The sequence below is a fragment of the Carlito syrichta genome, unplaced genomic scaffold (assembly GCF_000164805.1).
Source record: "Carlito syrichta isolate Samal-C Ts95f unplaced genomic scaffold, Tarsius_syrichta-2.0.1 Scaffold304026, whole genome shotgun sequence".
In the NCBI taxonomy this organism is placed as follows: Eukaryota; Metazoa; Chordata; class Mammalia; order Primates; family Tarsiidae; genus Carlito; species Carlito syrichta.
The window spans coordinates 98,975-116,944 of NW_007248122.1; the positions used below are offsets into that span (position 1 = coordinate 98,975).

Below are 17,970 nucleotides of genomic sequence, written 5' to 3' on the forward strand. Positions count from 1 at the left end.
GCCAGCGCCGCCTCGGCTCGTGCCAGGCCGGGGACCCGGTGCCCCTCCCGGGGCGACCTCCGCGCAGCAGGGGCAATGCGGACCGTCCCGCTGACCGTCTAGAGCTCCTCACCGCCTCCTTCACCTCTCGCCCCTCCACCCCGGGCGAGGACGGGCGGTGGCTGCCCAGAGGTGCTCGGCTGCACCTTCCTTCGGCCCCAAAGGACCTTCCTGGGCGCACCGTACCGACCCTTCCTTCATGCTGCAGTGCTGCAACGTTTCCGCCACCGAGGGGGAAAAGCGGCGGCGATCTCAATCCAAACACAAGAATTGGCGTGTGACTCATCTGCTTGGATACCTCCAGTCCTCAAACTGTCTTCCAGGAGTTTTCTTGGCTGAAGCTGCTCGATGGTTGAGCCTTTTCTTCCCGGGGAAGAAGATGGACTGAAAGCTGCCAGTTGGGGACTTTCTGTGATCAGGGCGCTGCTGGGTTTTGAAGGCGATGATGGGGCTTGCGCTGGCTTGTCTTCCTATCCCAGCGAAGAGTTGTTGATGTTCACTGGTTATGCTTAGACAATGCGCAGTTTGTTTTAATTTAACATTTTGGGCGGGGGGGGATAGGGGTATAAGCTTGTGAAGGGCAGCCCGGATCCGGAGGAGCTCCTCTTTGTCCCTGGTAGGAGAGACACCCCCAGTCTGTCCTCGATGCCGTCAGCCTTGGCCATCTTCACTTGCCGTCCGAACTCGCACCCTTTTCAGGAGCGTCATGTCTACCTGGACGAGCCCATCAAAATCGGCCGCTCTGTGGCCCGCTGTAGGCCAGCGCAGAATAATGCCACCTTTGATTGCAAAGTGCTGTCAAGGAACCATGCTCTCGTCTGGTTTGATCACAAGACAGGCAAGGTAATGTCACCACATTGTCTAACAACTTTACTTTTCGTATCCTTTTGCCCTCCCTGAGAGGCACAATGTTTGCAGGGCCCCAAAATTTGGCGCTCAGAGAACACTTTGAGCAAGGCCACAAATCAGCTGTTTGTGTGCCTGGTTCTAGTGGAAATTTAATTGAGGCGGTTGGATGGAAAACTTAGAAGGTATTGTAATTAAATGCCTCAGGAGGGCGATGGCATCTTGATAACGTGGTCATTCCCCGTGAAATCTCAAACCCTAATTCGTTTCGGAAAACTAGATAGTGAAACTTGGCATCTTGTTTTCAGTCTTTTTAGAAAGGTGAATTTGCAGTTTGTTGCTTTATTAAGCAAGCAGCAGTTCCCAAAGTAATGCCAGGAATCCGTGGCCGTTGTTACACTGGGGCTCGAGTGTCTCAGTGGTGAAGTGTAGTTAACTCTAGCTTGTAGCCAGGTTCAGATCTGGGCCTCTCTTTGCTTGGGCAAACAACAGTTTGGATAGGTTTGATTTATAGTTACCCTTGAAGGAATAAATTGGGATAATTGGAGCTAATTTAATTAAGCATGAACAACTGTAACTTTTTATTTTCAGAGTTTTGTTCATAAGTTGGATAAATATATATGTATTGCTTTTGGAAATCACTTTTTGATGTTCACTGAAGCAGAAATACTTACAAAGGTGATATTTAAAAATCAGTATTAGGAAATTAACTTATTTTCTGAAATTATTCAATTCTATCAATTATAACATTACCTAAATGTGATAGGATGAATTCAGTGCTTTTCATTTTAAGTGTAATCCTTTTAGCATTTTTATGTTGTACTTATATTTTAAGAAATGAAGGGAGAAAAATTAAGATCTTGAAAAGCTTTTAAAAATTCTTTGTGTGTGGAGAGTACACTGAAGAGCTCATCTTTGTCCCTAAACCTCAGGTTTTTGTTGAGCTACTGAATCAGTTCCAACTTTAAGTTATGTAAGACTAATAGGAATATCTCAGGTTTCACTGCCTTTTTGCCCCCTCTTTCTGAGTTAAATGATTAAGTCTTCTTAATAGAAGAATTTAAGTCTTCAAGATTAGTGTTTTGAAATGAAAGAAACCTGAGCCTCGAAAGGAAGAGAGAAAGTAATACCTCTGCAGCTACCTAATTATGGAATTATTATATAAATTATTTTTTAAAGAAAGGAGGAAAAGATTGTCCAAGTGTGTAATACCTATAACCTTACTCTGTGTCTACATAGGATGAGAAGGGAAAAGTATGTTAATTTTTCTGTATAACACCAGGTGCTTATTTACCTGTGAAACAGATCTTTTTTTCTTCCTGGAAGCTGAAGTTTAGGTTCCTCAAAGACTTCATAGATTACATATAATCCTTTAAAATGAATATTCATAGACTGCATATTTCCAGCTGTCAAATTCAAACATTAGTTAGTGCCTTAACTCAACAAACTTTTACATTTTTGCCTTTTTATGTCCCTGGGCAACAGTTAGGTCCAAACTAATGAGATAACAGTTTGCTCACAATAAATACTCTGCAAATGCACTTTCTTTGCTTCAGCATTCAAAGGAGAGTCAGATTTTTTCTTCACTTGTTTGAAAAATAATGATTTCATGCACAGTTCTTCCCATGGTTGTACTAAAACCCTCACAATAGGTTATTTTGAGATTACTAAGAATAGATTAATAGTGAGTATTTAGCTATGAATCAATAAATGTTAAGATTTTGAATGGAATTTGTTATATAGAAGAAGTTATCTTTGAAAGATAGATCACTTAATGTAGTTACAAAAACACCCTGTCACCTCTTGCAATGTGACCAAATTGTTTTGGGAATTAACTATTTAGGGTTTGGGTTGGACAGACAGTATGTTTTTATTTAGCATCTGAGGATGCAGTTCCAACGAAATCCCACGGTTTGACCAAATAGTTATTGTTTTCTGTATGAAATTAGCAATTTGAGGATTTCTGCTATAATTGTCTCATAACAAAAGTCCCTGGGCCTAGTATTGTATTTCCAGCAAATTCCTATGTATAAAACACAAGAATCCTTTCTTATAACTATCACCTCAGACATTCTTTTTTTTTTTTTTAAAGCATCGCTAAAACTGAGTTTTCTCATCTGGGGATAATAATGGCACCTACTATTGTTTTGAGGACTGAGAGAGACATGTAAATCACTTAGAACCCTATGCCTGGCTCTTATTAAGAACTCCAAACTAGCAAGGAGGGCATTTGGGAAGGAGAGAGGGAACCATCTAGACCAGTGGTCCCCAGCCTTTTTGGCATCAGGGACCAGTTTTGTGGAAGACAGTTTTTCCATAGACGGGGGTAGGGGGAGTGGTCATCAGGCATTAAATTCTCAATAGGAGTATGCAACCTAGATCCCTCACGTATGCAATTCACTATTCACAATAGAGTTCACCTTGTATGAGAATGTAATGCCGCAGTTAATCTGACTGGAGGTGGCAGCCTGGGGTTTGGGAACTCTTGATCCAGACAATACTTTCTAATTTGCTATAGTGCTGTGGAGTCTTAGGAAAGTAAGAGAAATTATTCTTTAACCTGATGGCATATGTAGAAGTAATTTTTTTTTGAGTCAGAGTCTTACTTTTGTCGCCCAGGCTGAAGTGCAGTGGCACACTCATGGACACCCCAGTGTCGACCTGCTGGGCTCAGGCGATCCTTCCACCTCAGCCTTCCAAGTAGGTGGAACTACTGGTGTGTGCTACCATGCCCAGCTAATTTTTTGATGTATTGTAGAGATGAGGTCTCGTCAAGTTGCCGGCTGTTCTTGAACCCGTAGGCTCAGGCAATCCACTCACCTCAGCCTCTCAAAGTGCTGGAATTACAGGCTTGAGCTACTGTGCCTGGTCTTAGAAGTAATTTTTAAAATTGAAACTAGTAAAGCTGATAACTTTGTCCAAATTGGTACTTTATTTGGGAAGTGTGGAAAATTGGGGTGTAATGTGCTCTTTGGTTGGCTTTCAATTTGTAGGTGACTGTTGTATTCTGCACTGGCCATTATGGGAAGCCCATTAAAAGCTGGAAGAAAAATACTTGCAACTTTCTGATTATTCAAGTGATACATATTCATTATAGAATATTTGCAATATATAGGCAGGTAGAAATCTAAGTAACACTCTCTAGTGCTAAGTTCATGGAATATCTTACTGTACTTAAAACTGAATGTTGGAGGGTGACAGGTTTGTCACAAAGTGGAGTTTAATAATCTTTCCCATATTGTCTCAGAGATGTAGCAGTTGGATATTATCTGTGTATCAACGACCTTCACTCCTTTTGGAGGTCAAGTTCTTCAAACTGTGTGGCAGATATTGGAATAATTATTGATACTTCTGTTGACTCAAGATATCATTGACCAAGCAAATCTATCCATGTTGTGGTTACATAGAAGGGACAGGGAGTGGGCCGTTGTGATTTGGATTTGATTTGAAGCTTTGGGAACTGGTGACAGGCTAGTAGTTGACAAAGTAGTCTATTTCCCGTCTCATTGTAGTTTACTTAGTAGTAGTAGTTGTCATCTACTTTTAGTCTCATTTTTAAACTTAAACTCATGCATCTTTTTTTATTTTTTTATTTTTGAGTCAGAGTTTTACTCTGTCGCCCAGGCTGGAGTGTAGTGGCACACTCACGGCCACTGTGGCCTCAAACTGCTGAACTCAGGCAGTCCTTCTGCCTCAGTCTTCCAAGTAGCTGAAACTACCGGCATGCTCCACCACACCCAGCTAATTTTTTGATCTTTATTGTAGAGACGAAGTCTCACCAAGTTGCCCAGGCTGGTTTCAAACCCCTGGGCTCATGCAGTCCTCTCACCTCTGCCTCCCAAAGTGCTGGGATTACAGGTGTGAGCCACCGTTCCTGGCAACTCGTGCATCTTTTGAGCACCTGTTCCATCATGATCTGTTTTCGTGAAGGGGGGCATAGTGGTAAGGGGGAGGAAGTGATAAGAACTGGTAAGAAATTATTAGTCCTTCTTTCTAGGAGCTTATATATTAAAGAGTGTGACCATGCACTTTGAAAACATTCAATTGAGATAGATGATATTACATATTATTTAAGTATAAATGGTAAGAGTGATGACATTTGGCTTTAAATCTGTGGTGGATGGATAACAAGATGAGGTAGTGTTTTGGTGTTTTTATTTGTTTTGAGGAGATGAGAGTAAAGGAAAACAAACAAAAGCAGATAATTTTAAGCAGGCTTGGCATTTTTCAAACACTAAGGAAACTGATTTTGTTGGGTTGGAGAGTTTTTTTAAACATCCATTCTGTGTGATGTTGTTTTTATGTTTGTGCCTTTTCTTTGTAATTAACTGTCAGAACCCCAGAGGAGAGGGACTCTGCCTTATGTGTCTGCTTCCTACTATTTTGTATAAAGCAGATGTTGAGTAAGTGAGTAGATAGTGTGTGTGATGCCAGGTTGTGGAGTGCCTTGCTTACAGGACATGGACCTTTGTATTATGGAAGACCAAGGAGAATTCTTAGCAGAGCACTAACATACCAAACCCTGGGCAGCGAGACTTCATCTCTACAATAAATCAAAAAATCAGCCGGGCATGGTAGTACATGCCTGTAATTCCAGCTACTCGGAAGGCTGAGGCAGAAGGATCGCCGGAGCCCAGCAGGTCGAGGCTGCGGTGGCCGGGAGCGGCCACTGCACTCCAGTCTGGGCGACAGAGTGAGACTCCAAGTAAAAAAAAAAAAAGATTGATACAAAAACAGTATGTAGACTGGGCTGGAGCAAGGAAAAAATGTGTAGCAGCTAAACTAACATTTGTGTCCTAATTATGTACCATACTCTATTCTAAATGCTATACATGTTAACTTATTTAATCCTTAACTCTTTAAAGTAGGTGCTTATATTTGACTTATGAGGAAATCGAGACACAGATCTTGGTCATGCTCACATTGCTAATAAATGGTAGAACCCAACCTCATAACTACTATGCTATTCCGAGGCTTTGTACCAGATATGGTATGATTTTGTAAGAGCATAGCCCAGATTGACAGTAGGAATGAAAATAATTAAATGCCAGAAAGTGGAAAAAATCAAGAGTATTAAATTAGCTTTCCATTGGGACTTCAGAAAAGAGAAGTTCTGTATGAACTGAAGACTTTAGGGAAGATTTCATGGATGAGACAGTTTCATGGATGAAATGCAATTTGAGCTAGACTTTGGACTTTCAAAAAGGGGCAGAATGGCTAGGCGCAGTGGCCAGTCCCTGTAGTCCCAGCTACTCAAGAAGCTGGGTCCAGAGGATCACTTGAGGCCAGAAGTTTGAGGCTGTAGTACACTAAAATCACACCTGTACAGCAAGAACCTGTCTCAGGAAAAAAAAAAAGAAGGTCAAAAACTTGTATTTGTCAGGCATACATCAGGCCTCTAACCCCACCTACTCGGAAGACTAAGACAGGAGAATTACTTGAGCCTAGGAATTCCAAGTTGCAGTATGCTGTCATTGCACCTGGAAATAGCCACTGCACTCCAGCCTTGGCAATATAGTGAGGCCCTGTGTTAAAAAAAAGTCAGGGGTAGGGGGTGGGTAAGGGGTGGAGAATGTAGTTACAGTCTGTCAGGGAAAGGAGTTTTGGGTGGGAGGAATTGCTTAAGCAAAGGCATAGAAGCAGGAATTATAGGGCATGTTGCAAGGACATTTCAAGGAAGTCGTTGAATAGAAATAGTTGGCTGAATTTGACAACCAAGATTACTTCTTCCATTTTCCTCCACATGTCTAAACATGACCACAGAGATCCTGGCCTCAGCTTCTAGGAGAATGGCAGCTCATAGATTCGTTGATTTTTAATTTGTGTGTGTGTTTTAACAGATACCTAATTTTTTTGTTGATGGAAATAAAAAGGTCATTAGGAAGTGCTGGTTTTTGTGAGAAAGTCTTTTATTTGACATGTTGTATTTAAAACATTAATGTGAACATGTATAGAAGAACCAGGTTATATATCCAGAGCATGTCTTCATTGCCTTCTATGTTTTCACAGTAGTGGGAAATTGACAAAATATTTTATGTATTATTTCAGGTTATTACAAATATTAAAACTTTTTTCCTCATTTCTTTGTCTTTACCCCTTAGATTAAGTTCACTTCTTACCTTCTTAGGCTCTTATTTGGTTTCTTAAATGATATTTACTTTTGAACTTAGTGTTTTTTATTTTTTATTTTTTTGAGTTGGAGCCTCACTCTGTTGCCCAGACTGGAGTGCAGTGGGCGCTCCCGGCCACCACAGCCTCGACCTGCTGGGCTCTGGCGATCCCTCTGCCTCAGCCTTCCAAGTAGCTGGAACTACAGGCGTGCGCTACCACGCCCGGCTAATTTTTGATTTATTGTAGAGATGAGATTTCGCCAAGTTGCCCAGGTGAGTCTCGTACCCGCGGGCTCAGGCAATCCACTCACCTCAGCCTCCCAAAGTCGCGGGTTTACAGGCTGAGCCACTGAGCCGACTGAGCTTAGTGTTTATTCTCTTTGATAAATAGGAAGGAGAATGTCTGTCATTTAGAGTTTTAAGTGAAAAGATTGTGAGATTATTTCTTAATGTATGTTGTTACTTGATCAAGAAAAATGGTGATATTAGCTGCTGAAATGTTCTGAGGACTCTCCTCTCTTGGGGCCCATGCTTCTATTACTGTCATGACAGGTAGATAAATAATTGATGACCCTGTTAAAAAATCTTGTTTGTTGCCCTCCTTGTTTTTTAGCATTAAAGTTTCCTGTTTTTCCAACTCTATCTTCTATTACTGTGTTTTTCCTTACCCCTAAACTCTGTGTACTAACTGTATGACTGACCATGTTCAATGTTCCTAGAACAAATGCCTGTTTTGCTGTTTTGTCTTCTGGAATGACCTCTTCCTTACATCCCTTAAGGCTCAGTTCCAGTGTGAAACCTTCCCTGACTCCCACTAACAGAAGAATTAATTGTTTCTTCCTCTATACTCCCGTTTAACTTTGTATATAATTTCATTATGGGACATAGACAACAAAAGAACTCTGATGGAAGTGTATTATTGCCCTGCCAGATGTGAGCTATTGAGAACAAGAGAATAGGCACTATATAAATGTTTGAATGGGTCAAATGTGAACAATGGAGCAGTCTATATTTCTGCCAACCTGTGGAGGCTCAAAGGGTAGAAGGTCATTCAAGTTAGTTCTCAATTTGAGATAATGGACAATTACCAATATGTTGTCTTTGTATAAGTCATTATTGAGAATTTGTAGTGTGCGAAATATTTTACTGAGTGTTTTAGGATTGTAGATAATTTTGTGGTTGGTGATAATCAACTTGAGCTAATACATATAGATCCATTTTCATACAAAATAATACTTTTTGGGGGTTTTATGATATTCAGAGTTCATCTTATTTCATTTGATCTGTATAACACTATTAGGAGCTAAGTAAAATAAACTATAATCTGGCTCCTGTTTATCCAAAGAGTTTGATGTTTAGAGGTTATTTGTACAGGGTCATCTAGTGGTAACTACGGGAGTTAGAGCTAGAATCTAGATTATTTTTTTGCTCACTGAAATAAAAGCTAACTACTACACATTATTTTAAACTGTCTTCTGCTCTCTTAAAAGGTAATATAAGCTACTGTGTTCTAATGGAAAACCAAAATGCCTGTCATATTACAGACTTTCTTATTTATTTATTTATTTTTGAGTTGGAATCTTAACTCTGTCGCCCAGACTAGAGTGCAGTAGCACACTCCCGGCCACCGCAACCTCTACCTGTTGAGCTCAGGTGATCCTTCCACCTCAGGTTTCCAAGTACCTGGAACTATAGGCATGTGCCACCACACTCCGCTAATTTTTTTTTTTTTAATTTGTTGTGGAGATGAGGTCTCACAAATTTGCCCAGGCTGGTCTGGAACCTGTGGGTTCAGGTAGTCCTCTTACCTCTGCCTTTCAAAGTGTTGGGATTATAGGCGTGAGCCACCGCACCCCTCCTCCCCACCCCCCCCCCCCCCCCCTTTTTTTTTTTTTTTTTTTTGAATAGGAGTCTCACTCTGTTGCCCAGACTGGTGTGAGTGCAGTGGCATACTTGTTGCCACCACAACCTTGACTTACTGGGCTCAGGTGATTCTTCCGCCTCAGCCTTCCAAGTAATTGGAACCACAGGTGTACACCACTACGCCCAGCTAATTTTTTGATTTGTTGTAGAGATGAGGTCTTGCCAAGTTTCCCAGGTTGGTCTCAAACCTGAGTAATCCTCTTGCCTCCGCCTCCCAAAGTGCTGAGATTACAGGCATGTGAGCCACCACGCCCAGCTCATGCTGACTTTCAAAAACTGAAAGAATTCACGTTAATTATTTCTCTGAGTCAGCTAACATTTTTCTTTTTTTAAATTAATTTTTAAAAATTTTTAAATTTTAAATATGTGGGGTACAATTCAGGGTTAGGTATACAAATGTTCATTATGCAGGTACCTTTGCTGATGAGGTGTGCTCCCAGCTAAAATTTTTCAAAACTAACCTTTTTTCCTAGGAATAAAATATATAATCTTTTAGGATTATATTCAGACAACTGATTTGGATTTGGGTATATATGTAAATGAATAAGACAGACTTGGAAAAATTTGCTTGGCCATGTAAATTTTTTATGCTTTATAAAGAGCGTAGCTGACAGATAAAAAGAAGAAAAAGAACATTTATATAGGCACTTGAAAAAATGGAAGTGTTTGGTAATTAGTATTGTACGCTTTGTCAAATATATAATTTTGGTTGGATTTTAAATTTAAACACATAAAAAATGTTGTATGTTAAAGATTTTCTTTTTTTTTTTTTTGAGTTGGAGTCTCACTCTGTCGCCTAGACTGGAGTGCAGTGGCCGCTCCCGGCCACCGCAGCCTCGACCTGCTGGGCTCCGGGGATCCTTCCGCCTCAGCCTTCCAAGTAGCCGGAATTACAGGCATGCGCTACCACGCCCAGCTGATTTTTTGATTTATTGTAGAGATGAGGTCTCGCTGCCCAGGCAGGCCTCGAACCCGCAGGCTCAGGCAATCCACTCACCTCAGCCTCCCAAAGGTGCGGGATTACAGGCTGAGCCACCAAGCCCGGCTAAGATTTTCACAATACTTTGAGGTTTGCAGTTTTATTTACATTTATAACTGCTGACTTGTTCTAGCTGAACCAAGCAGAAATGAATTTCCATATGGACTTTCAAGTTTTTCTTATTTTTTAGTGATACAAATAACAGGAATACATTCCCATAAAAAGTCAAGTAGTAGGGAGGTATTTAGAGTAAAAGATGAGTTACCCTTCACATAGGTACTGCCTATTATCTTTTCCTGCTCTAGAAGTAATTTGTTATTATTTTGGTGTGTAATTTTCAGAATTTTTTCCGTGTATTTGCCTACTTAGATATATAGATAAAGAAACACAGTTTTTTTTTTTTTTTTGAGTCAGAGTTTCACTCTGTACCTGCTACTTCGGCCTTGACCTGCTGGGCTCAGGCATTCCTTCCGCTTCGGCCTCCCAAGTAACTGGGACTATAGGTGCATACCACCATACATGGCTAATTTTTAAATTTATTGTAAAGATGAGGTCTTGCCGTGTTACTGAGGCTTGAATGCCTGGGCTCAGGCAATCCTCTTACCTCTACCTCCCAACGTACTGGAATTAGGGACGTGAGCCACTGCACTGGAAAAAACAAAAACATAGTTTTTTATTATTACTGTTTTTATGTGATTGGATCATAATTAAGAATGTGTATTTTAGGCCAGGCGTGGTGACTCACACTTGTAATTCCAGCACTTTGGAAACTGAGGTAGGGGGATTGCTTGAGCCCAGGAGTTCGAGACCAACCTAGGCAACATAATGAGATCTCGTCTCTACTAAAAATAAAGTTAGTTGGGCATGGTAGTTTGCACCTGTATTCCCTCCTACTTGGGAGGCTGAGGTGGAAGATCAACTGAGCCCAGGAGGCCAAGGCTGTGGTGAGCCATGATCATGCCACTGTACTGGATGACAGATAGAGATCTGACTCAAAAAAAAGTTTTTTTTAGCTGTTAGATAATTTCAAGTCAGCTGTGTTAAGCTTATCTGAAATTTTGACCATAGTCAAGACTTATAAAACTAATAGCTACCATTTATTGAAGACTTACTCTGTGCTGTGCTAAGAGTTTTATATGCATTATCTCATTTAATCCTCAAAACAAAGCTTTGAAACAGGTAGTCTTATTATCTTACTTTATAGATGAGAAAACAGAGGCTCAGAAATGTAAAGGAGTTTGCTAAGGGTAGCACTGATAGTGATGGAGTCAGAATTCAAATCTCAGTCATCTGATTGTCGAGTGCCCATTCTTGATCACTCGCTTGCTACCTCAGCACTTTTGATTATTATCAATCTCATCACCGGCCTCTTAGTGAATAATAGAGCAAGTGAAAAAATACATACATATAAAACCTCATTGTCTATTAACTCCTAGATATTTTGGTAGTACATCAGTTTATAGAGTTTCGATTGAATTGAAGATCAGTTCCTCAAACATTATTTAAAAATAACTTAAAATTTTATAAATTGAATAAAAACCACTTTTTACATGTAAGGATATTGTAATATCACTGTTCAGATACTATAATATACATATATACTTTTTTTTCTTGGATTGGATGAGTTCTAGGTTTAGTATGTTTGGAGGTTGTGTTTTAAATGAAATATGTATATAATTCACACCCCCAATAAGTAAATCTAACTTAGAAAAAATGGCTATGTTGCATTTAATTCTTTTTTTTTTTTTTTGAGTTAAAGTCTCACTTTGTTGCCCAGGCTGGAGTGCAGTGGCACAGTCATGGCCACTGCAGCCTCGATCTGCTGGGCTCAGGTGATCCTTCTGCCTCACCTTCCAAGTAGCTGGAACTACAGGCACGTGCCACTACTCCCTGCTAATTTTTTGATTTATTGTAGAGATGAGGTCTCGCCAAGTTCCTCAGACTGGTCTTGAACCTGGGGACTTAGGCAATTCTCTCACCTCAGCCTCCCAAAGTTCTGGGATTATAGGTGTGAGCCACTTGGCCCGGCTTTATTTGATTCCTTAACTCTTTACAGAAATACTGAGTATTAGATGCTAGTTATAGTTTCTTCTGTTTCTAAAATTCAGAGATGGAAAATAAAATCATGCTGTATGTTACCTATTTAGCTATAATAATTTGTAGAGTAAACAAATTTTGTAGTTTTGAAATTTTAGAAAAAGGTTTCATAATAAAAAAGAATATTATTGAGTTATTAATACTGGATGTCCCAACAATTTCACTCCTAGATATATACCCAACATAAATGAAAACATATTCCTCAGAAAAACTTGTGCATGAGTGTTCATATCAGCATTATTCATAAAGGCCAAAAGGTTAAAAAAAAAATTCAGCTGATGAATGGGTAAATAAATTGTATACCATGTAATGGAATATTATTTGCAATAAAAAAAAGGAATGAAATATTAATACATGCTACGGCATGGATGAATCTTCAAAGTGTTATGCTAAGTGATAGAAGCCAGATTCAAAAGACCACATATTGTATTACTCTGGTTATATGAAATGTTTAAAATAGGCAGATTTATAGAGACAGAAAGATTAGTTGTTGCTAGGGGCAGGGGGGAAACAGGGAATGTGATGGTTAATTTTGTGTCAACTTGGTTAGGCTGTGGCATCTAGTTTTTGGTCAAACACTTATGTTGATGTTGCTGTGAAGGTATTTCTTAGATATGATTTACATTTATACCAGTAGACTTTGGGTTTGTTTCTTTTTTCTACTTTAAGTCGGAGTCTCACTCTGTCACCCTGACTGGAGTGCAGTGGCACACTCATGACCATTGCAGCCTCAACCTGCTGGGCTCAAGTGATCCTTCCACCTCGGCCTTCCAAGTAGCTAGAACCATAGGCATGTGACACCACGCCCAGCTAATTTTTTGATTTATTGTAGAGGTGAGGTCTCACCAAGTTGCCCAGGCTGGTCTTGAACCCCTGGGCTCAGGCAATCTTCTTGCCTCTGCCTCTCAAAGTGCTAGGATTATAGGCTGTGAGCCACTGTGCCCGGCTATACCAGTAAACTTTGAGTAAAGCATATTACCCTCCCAAAGAAGGAATTCTGCCCTTGCAGAGCCATCAGACTCAAGACTACATAGCATAGCTCCTTTTCCTTGAGTCTCCTGTCTGATGATCTGCCCTGCAGATTTTGGACTTGCCACTCCCTATAGTTATGTGAACCAATTCCATAAAATAAATTTCTCCATATTAATACATGTGCTATTTGTTTTGTTTCTCTAGAATTCTTATTAAGACAGGTAATGTCTGCTGAATGGGTATGTTTTTCTTTTTGGGATGATGAAAATATAAAATTGGTATGGTAGTCGGGCTTGGTGGCTCAGCCTGTAATCCCGCGCCTTTGGGAGACTGAGGTGAGTGGATTGCCTGAGCCTGCGGGTTCTAGACCCGCCTGGGCAGGCAAGACCTCATCTCTACAATAAATAAAAAAATCAGCTGGGCATGGTAGCGCATGCCTATAATTCTGGCTACTTGGAAGGCTGAGGTGGAAGGATCGCCGGAGCCCAGCAGGTCGAGGCTGCGGTGGCTGGAAGCAGCCACTGCACTCCAGTCTGGGTGACAGAGTGAGACTCCAACTCAAAAAAATAAATAAAAAAAAAATAAAAATAAAAATAAAATTGGTATGGTGATGGTTTTATAACCCTGAATTGTGCACTTTAAATAGGTAATTGTATAGTATGTGAGTTAGATCTCAAAAAAACTGTTATAAAAAAAGAATATTAGATGTAGTAATCCCTTAGTGAAAGCAGATTGGGGTATAGGAAGTGGAAGAGAGTGAATGAGTATACAAATGTAGATAGAGTTAACTGAGCAGCATTTGAAGCACCATATAGTTTGATTTTTGGCTCTACTTATTTAGTGTGAATATCTTACTCTTGGTTGGACCTTTGTTTTAACACATTTACTATATGTATAATATATTTCCAGTTTTGAAATATTTGTTCTTAGGCACAGTTTTGGTATTGAGAAGTTAGGGAGAATCTTACTGTAACAATTGAGAGAAATGGTTGGTAAGATACTGTTGAAAAGTCCCAGTCTGAATCTTGGAAGCATAGGATATTCATTTAACTCACCAGTGAATCTATGATGTATGCAGTCACATACATAGGAGGCAGTAAAATATTGTTAGAATGAGTGATGCTGTTTTAATTAGAAGAAAGTATTCATTTAAATTGTAGTTGAAATTAAACTGGGGCCGTTATGTAGTCGTTAACTATCTAAGTGCCTAATGTTTACAGTGTAGTGCCCAGCTCATAATCCTGTAAAAATATAATTACAATACAAATAATTCTAACAACAGAAGTTTCTGTGAATCGTTGTTTCCAGGGAGCTAAAGGAGTGTTGTGTACCTTCCCCCAGGAATGAGAGCAGCATATTTGGGAGGAATGAAGAGGGCTTCACAGAAAAAGTTTCGTAAAAAGCTACCGTTTGAAGAATGAGTAGTGCCTTGCTAGCTGGATAAAAAAGAGCGGTGCATTCTATCTCAAGGGAACAGCATGTGTTTAAGGTGAAACACCTGAAAGAGAATGATGTATTCTAGGAAATGCAAACCCAGAAGTTCACAAAATTGGGAGAGGGAAAATAGAACTATCAAATCTTTGGGGTAGTTGAGCATTGCTGGCAGAGGCCTTAAGGGAGGCAGTGTGGTTAAAGATTCTGGAGTTGGACTACTGGAGTTGGAATCCTGTCTCCAGTACTTGCCAGATGTGTGAGCTTGGGGAGTCTGTTTCATTTTCCTCATCTATGGAAGAAGGATAATAATGAAATTTACCTCATAGGACAGTTGTAAAGATTTAATGAAAATTCATGCAAAGCACTTAGCAGCATACCTGACACAGAATAGGCACTCAATGACTTGTGGTTTATAGTTTTTATTTATTATTTAATTTGTATATTTGCTTAGTAATACAGGCTGAGTATTCCTTACCCAAAATGCTTGGGATCAGAATTGTTTAGGATTTAGGATTTTTTAGGATTTTGAATGTTTGTGTTACATCTATTGGTTGAGAATCTCTATTCTGATAATCTGAAATGCTCCAAAATTTGAAACTTTTTGAGTCATGACATGATGTTCAAAGAAAATGCTCATTGGAGCATTTTGGATTTTTCTTATTTTTTGTAAATGTGCATTTTTTTATTGTTAAAAGAATTTTTTTCTCTTAATATATCTTTATAGTCTCCTAAACTAAGTACGTTCTCTTTTGAATGTGTGAAACTTTTTTGAATGTATTAAAGAAATAGTCCTTTAATTAATGTTTGTTATGCAGTATTACCGAGTTTGTATAGTTTCTCTGTTAAAAGCAATAAAAATCAGTAGTATACTTGGTTTGCCTTACTTGAAGATTAAAAATTAAAGGAGTTGAGTAAGTCAATGAGGAAAGATGTAAAACAACTTGTAATGCTCTGTCAGGCAACATGGAGCATGATGAAGGTATTAAGATGTTACTTCAGTCTTCAAGGGGCTTATAGTTTAATTGGGAAGTTAAAGCTAACCCCCATAAAGAATTAGGGAAGAATTAAGTTCTAAATGGAATTAAGAACACTATGTGATGAAGCTAGAGAAGACTTGTTTAGTTAGGGGGACTTGAGTTGGACCCCAAAGAACAGGGTAGAGAATAACAGGTATCCTTGGTATATAAAGGTCTGTATATATTTTTTGAGTTGGAGTCTCACTCTGTTGCCTAGTGGCATGTTCACAGCCACCACAGCCTGAACCTGCTGGGTTCAGGCAATCCTTCTGTCTCAGCCTTCCGAGTACCTAGAACTACAGGCATGTGCCACCATGCCCATCTGACTTTTTGATTTATTGTAGGAATGAGGTCTCGCCATGTTGCTCAGGTTGGTCTCGAACCCCTGAGTTCAGGTAATTCTCTCGCCTCAGCCTCCCAAAGTGCTGGGATTACAGGTGTGAGCCACTGTACCTGACTAAAGGTCTGTGTTAAAAGGTGTCAGCCTAGCGGAATAGTTAGGAGGCAGTTGAGTCTGGATGGGCAGTATATCAGTTGAGGTTTTAGTTATACACCACAGACACTGTCTGCAGTTGATTTAAGCAAAATAGCAGTATACTGAAAGGGCATTGGGTAGTTTGCAGAATCCTTGAAGGCTGGGAATGTCAACAGATTTGGAGACTCTAGAGATGGATCATACCACAGAAGCGGACTGGTGCAGACATGGCTGCTGCATTACTTGAGCACTAGATTCCGCAACTTATAATGTTGACATTTGATATGGATGATGCCTTTGGCACTGTTGTCATTGCTACCTCTGAAAAGTGGGCACTGATATTTCTATTCTGCCACCAGAGAAATCTACCATCAGTTTCTTTGTGGCACTAATTCCTCATGTAAAGTCTGAAGCTCATGTGTTTGATTGACTGAGTCTAGGTTACATGTCCATGACTTAGCTTCAAAGGAAACTGGGAAGGACAGCATGTGGCACTTCAACTTGTAGTGGGGAGTAGTCTTTGCCTCCCACCAAGTTAGTTAATTATCCAGTGGTAGCCAGGGAGGTCAGATGCTGGCATCCAGAAAAATGACCATTGTTTCTTACAAGCAGAGTTTGTATGCTAAGAAACCCTCCTACTGGATTGACCAAATAGTTTAGATTAAATGACAGAGATGAACTTGAGTTAGGTTGGATTTCAGGAAGGCTGTAAAAATAAAGTAAGTTCTCACTTAATGTCATTGATGGGTTCTTGGCAAATGTGACTTTTGAACTTAATTCTTGTTTATATCAATTAGCTTATGGTGAAATTGGTTTCATTATACATCATTTAATGTAAAGTCATAGTTTCCAAGAACCTATCCACAATGTAAGTGAAGACCTTCTGTACAGAGTTGATGGTGCTATAGGGCAAAAACCTTTAGGAAACCAAGGCACAAACCTTCTGGGTTAAGAATGTTGGATTTGCAACTATGGAGAAAGCAATGCCTCCACTTACTCCATCTAGATAACCCTGATAACTAAACCGGTATGTCCTAAGGTGGGTTGTGAAACACTCATCCTCTTTAGCTTCCTCACTTCATGTGAATGTGATTGGAAAATGATGAAGATTTGTTTAATGGGTATATATAGTTAATAGACAACAAGATTTGAAGATTTCAAAGTATGATTTATTTTCAAGATTATTTTTCTCAGCATATTAAAAGATTTCACTTGTGTTTTTGTGTGTTTAGTATGTTTTTGTCAACATTTTAATTCTGCAATAAGCTCATTTAAATACTGTGAGAAGTATATATTTATGCTTTGAATGAAAAATGAAAGAAGTTATAAAGGATTATGATGAAGAAAATATTGCATGTGACTGTACAAGTCAGAGGTAAGTATTAAGTGATAGGACCTATTTTAGAATTTCAGTATGAAGCATACATTAAAACATAAAACCTATAGTAGGACTAATCTTGCCATTTAAAATTAGTACTCTAAGCTGAGGTTTGTTCACAGTTGTCAGTTGTTTGGAGGCAGAGTTTTCAGAGAGCATCAGGTAAGATTATTGGAATTATACTTTGTTCATTTTTTAAGAGACAGTGTTATGATCATAATGGCTCATTGCAGCCTCCAACTCTTAGACTCATGTGATACTCCCACTTTAGCCTCTGGAGCTGCTAGACCTCTGGAGCAGCTAGAACCACAGGTGTGCAACCCCATACTCTGCTAACCTATTTATTTTTTGTAGAGATGAGGTCTCACTATGTTGCTATGCTGATGCTGGTCTATACTTTTTTTTTTTCCAGTTGGGGTCTTACTTTGTTGCCCAGGCTGGAATGCAGTGGCACAATCACAGCTCACCCCAGCCTCCACCTCCTGGGCTCAGGCAATCCTTTTGCCTCAGCCTCCCAAGTGGCTGGGGCTACACGGCACACACCACCTCATTGGCTAATTTTTTTCTTTTTTGTAGAGACAAAGTTTCAGTATGTTGCCTAGAGAGGTCTTGGTCTTGAACTCTTGAACTCAAGCAATCCTTGGCCTTCCAAAGTGCTAGAATTATAGACATGAGCCACCATGCCTGGCCTATACTTAGTG

The 17,970-nt window shown here is 39.7% G+C and overlaps 1 protein-coding gene across 5 annotated transcripts in view; it reads left to right on the forward strand.

Annotated features, from left to right (window-relative positions):
• Positions 1-17,970, forward strand: part of SLMAP (sarcolemma associated protein) — a 163,511-nt gene continuing 145,541 nt past the window's right edge. For all 5 annotated transcript variants that reach the window (XM_008059402.2, XM_021713071.1, XM_021713072.1 and 2 more), the window contains exon 1: positions 1-882. In XM_008059402.2, coding sequence (XP_008057593.1) covers positions 685-882 — 198 coding nt within the window. In that variant the 5' untranslated portion in view covers positions 1-684. The remainder of the gene's footprint in view (positions 883-17,970) is intronic.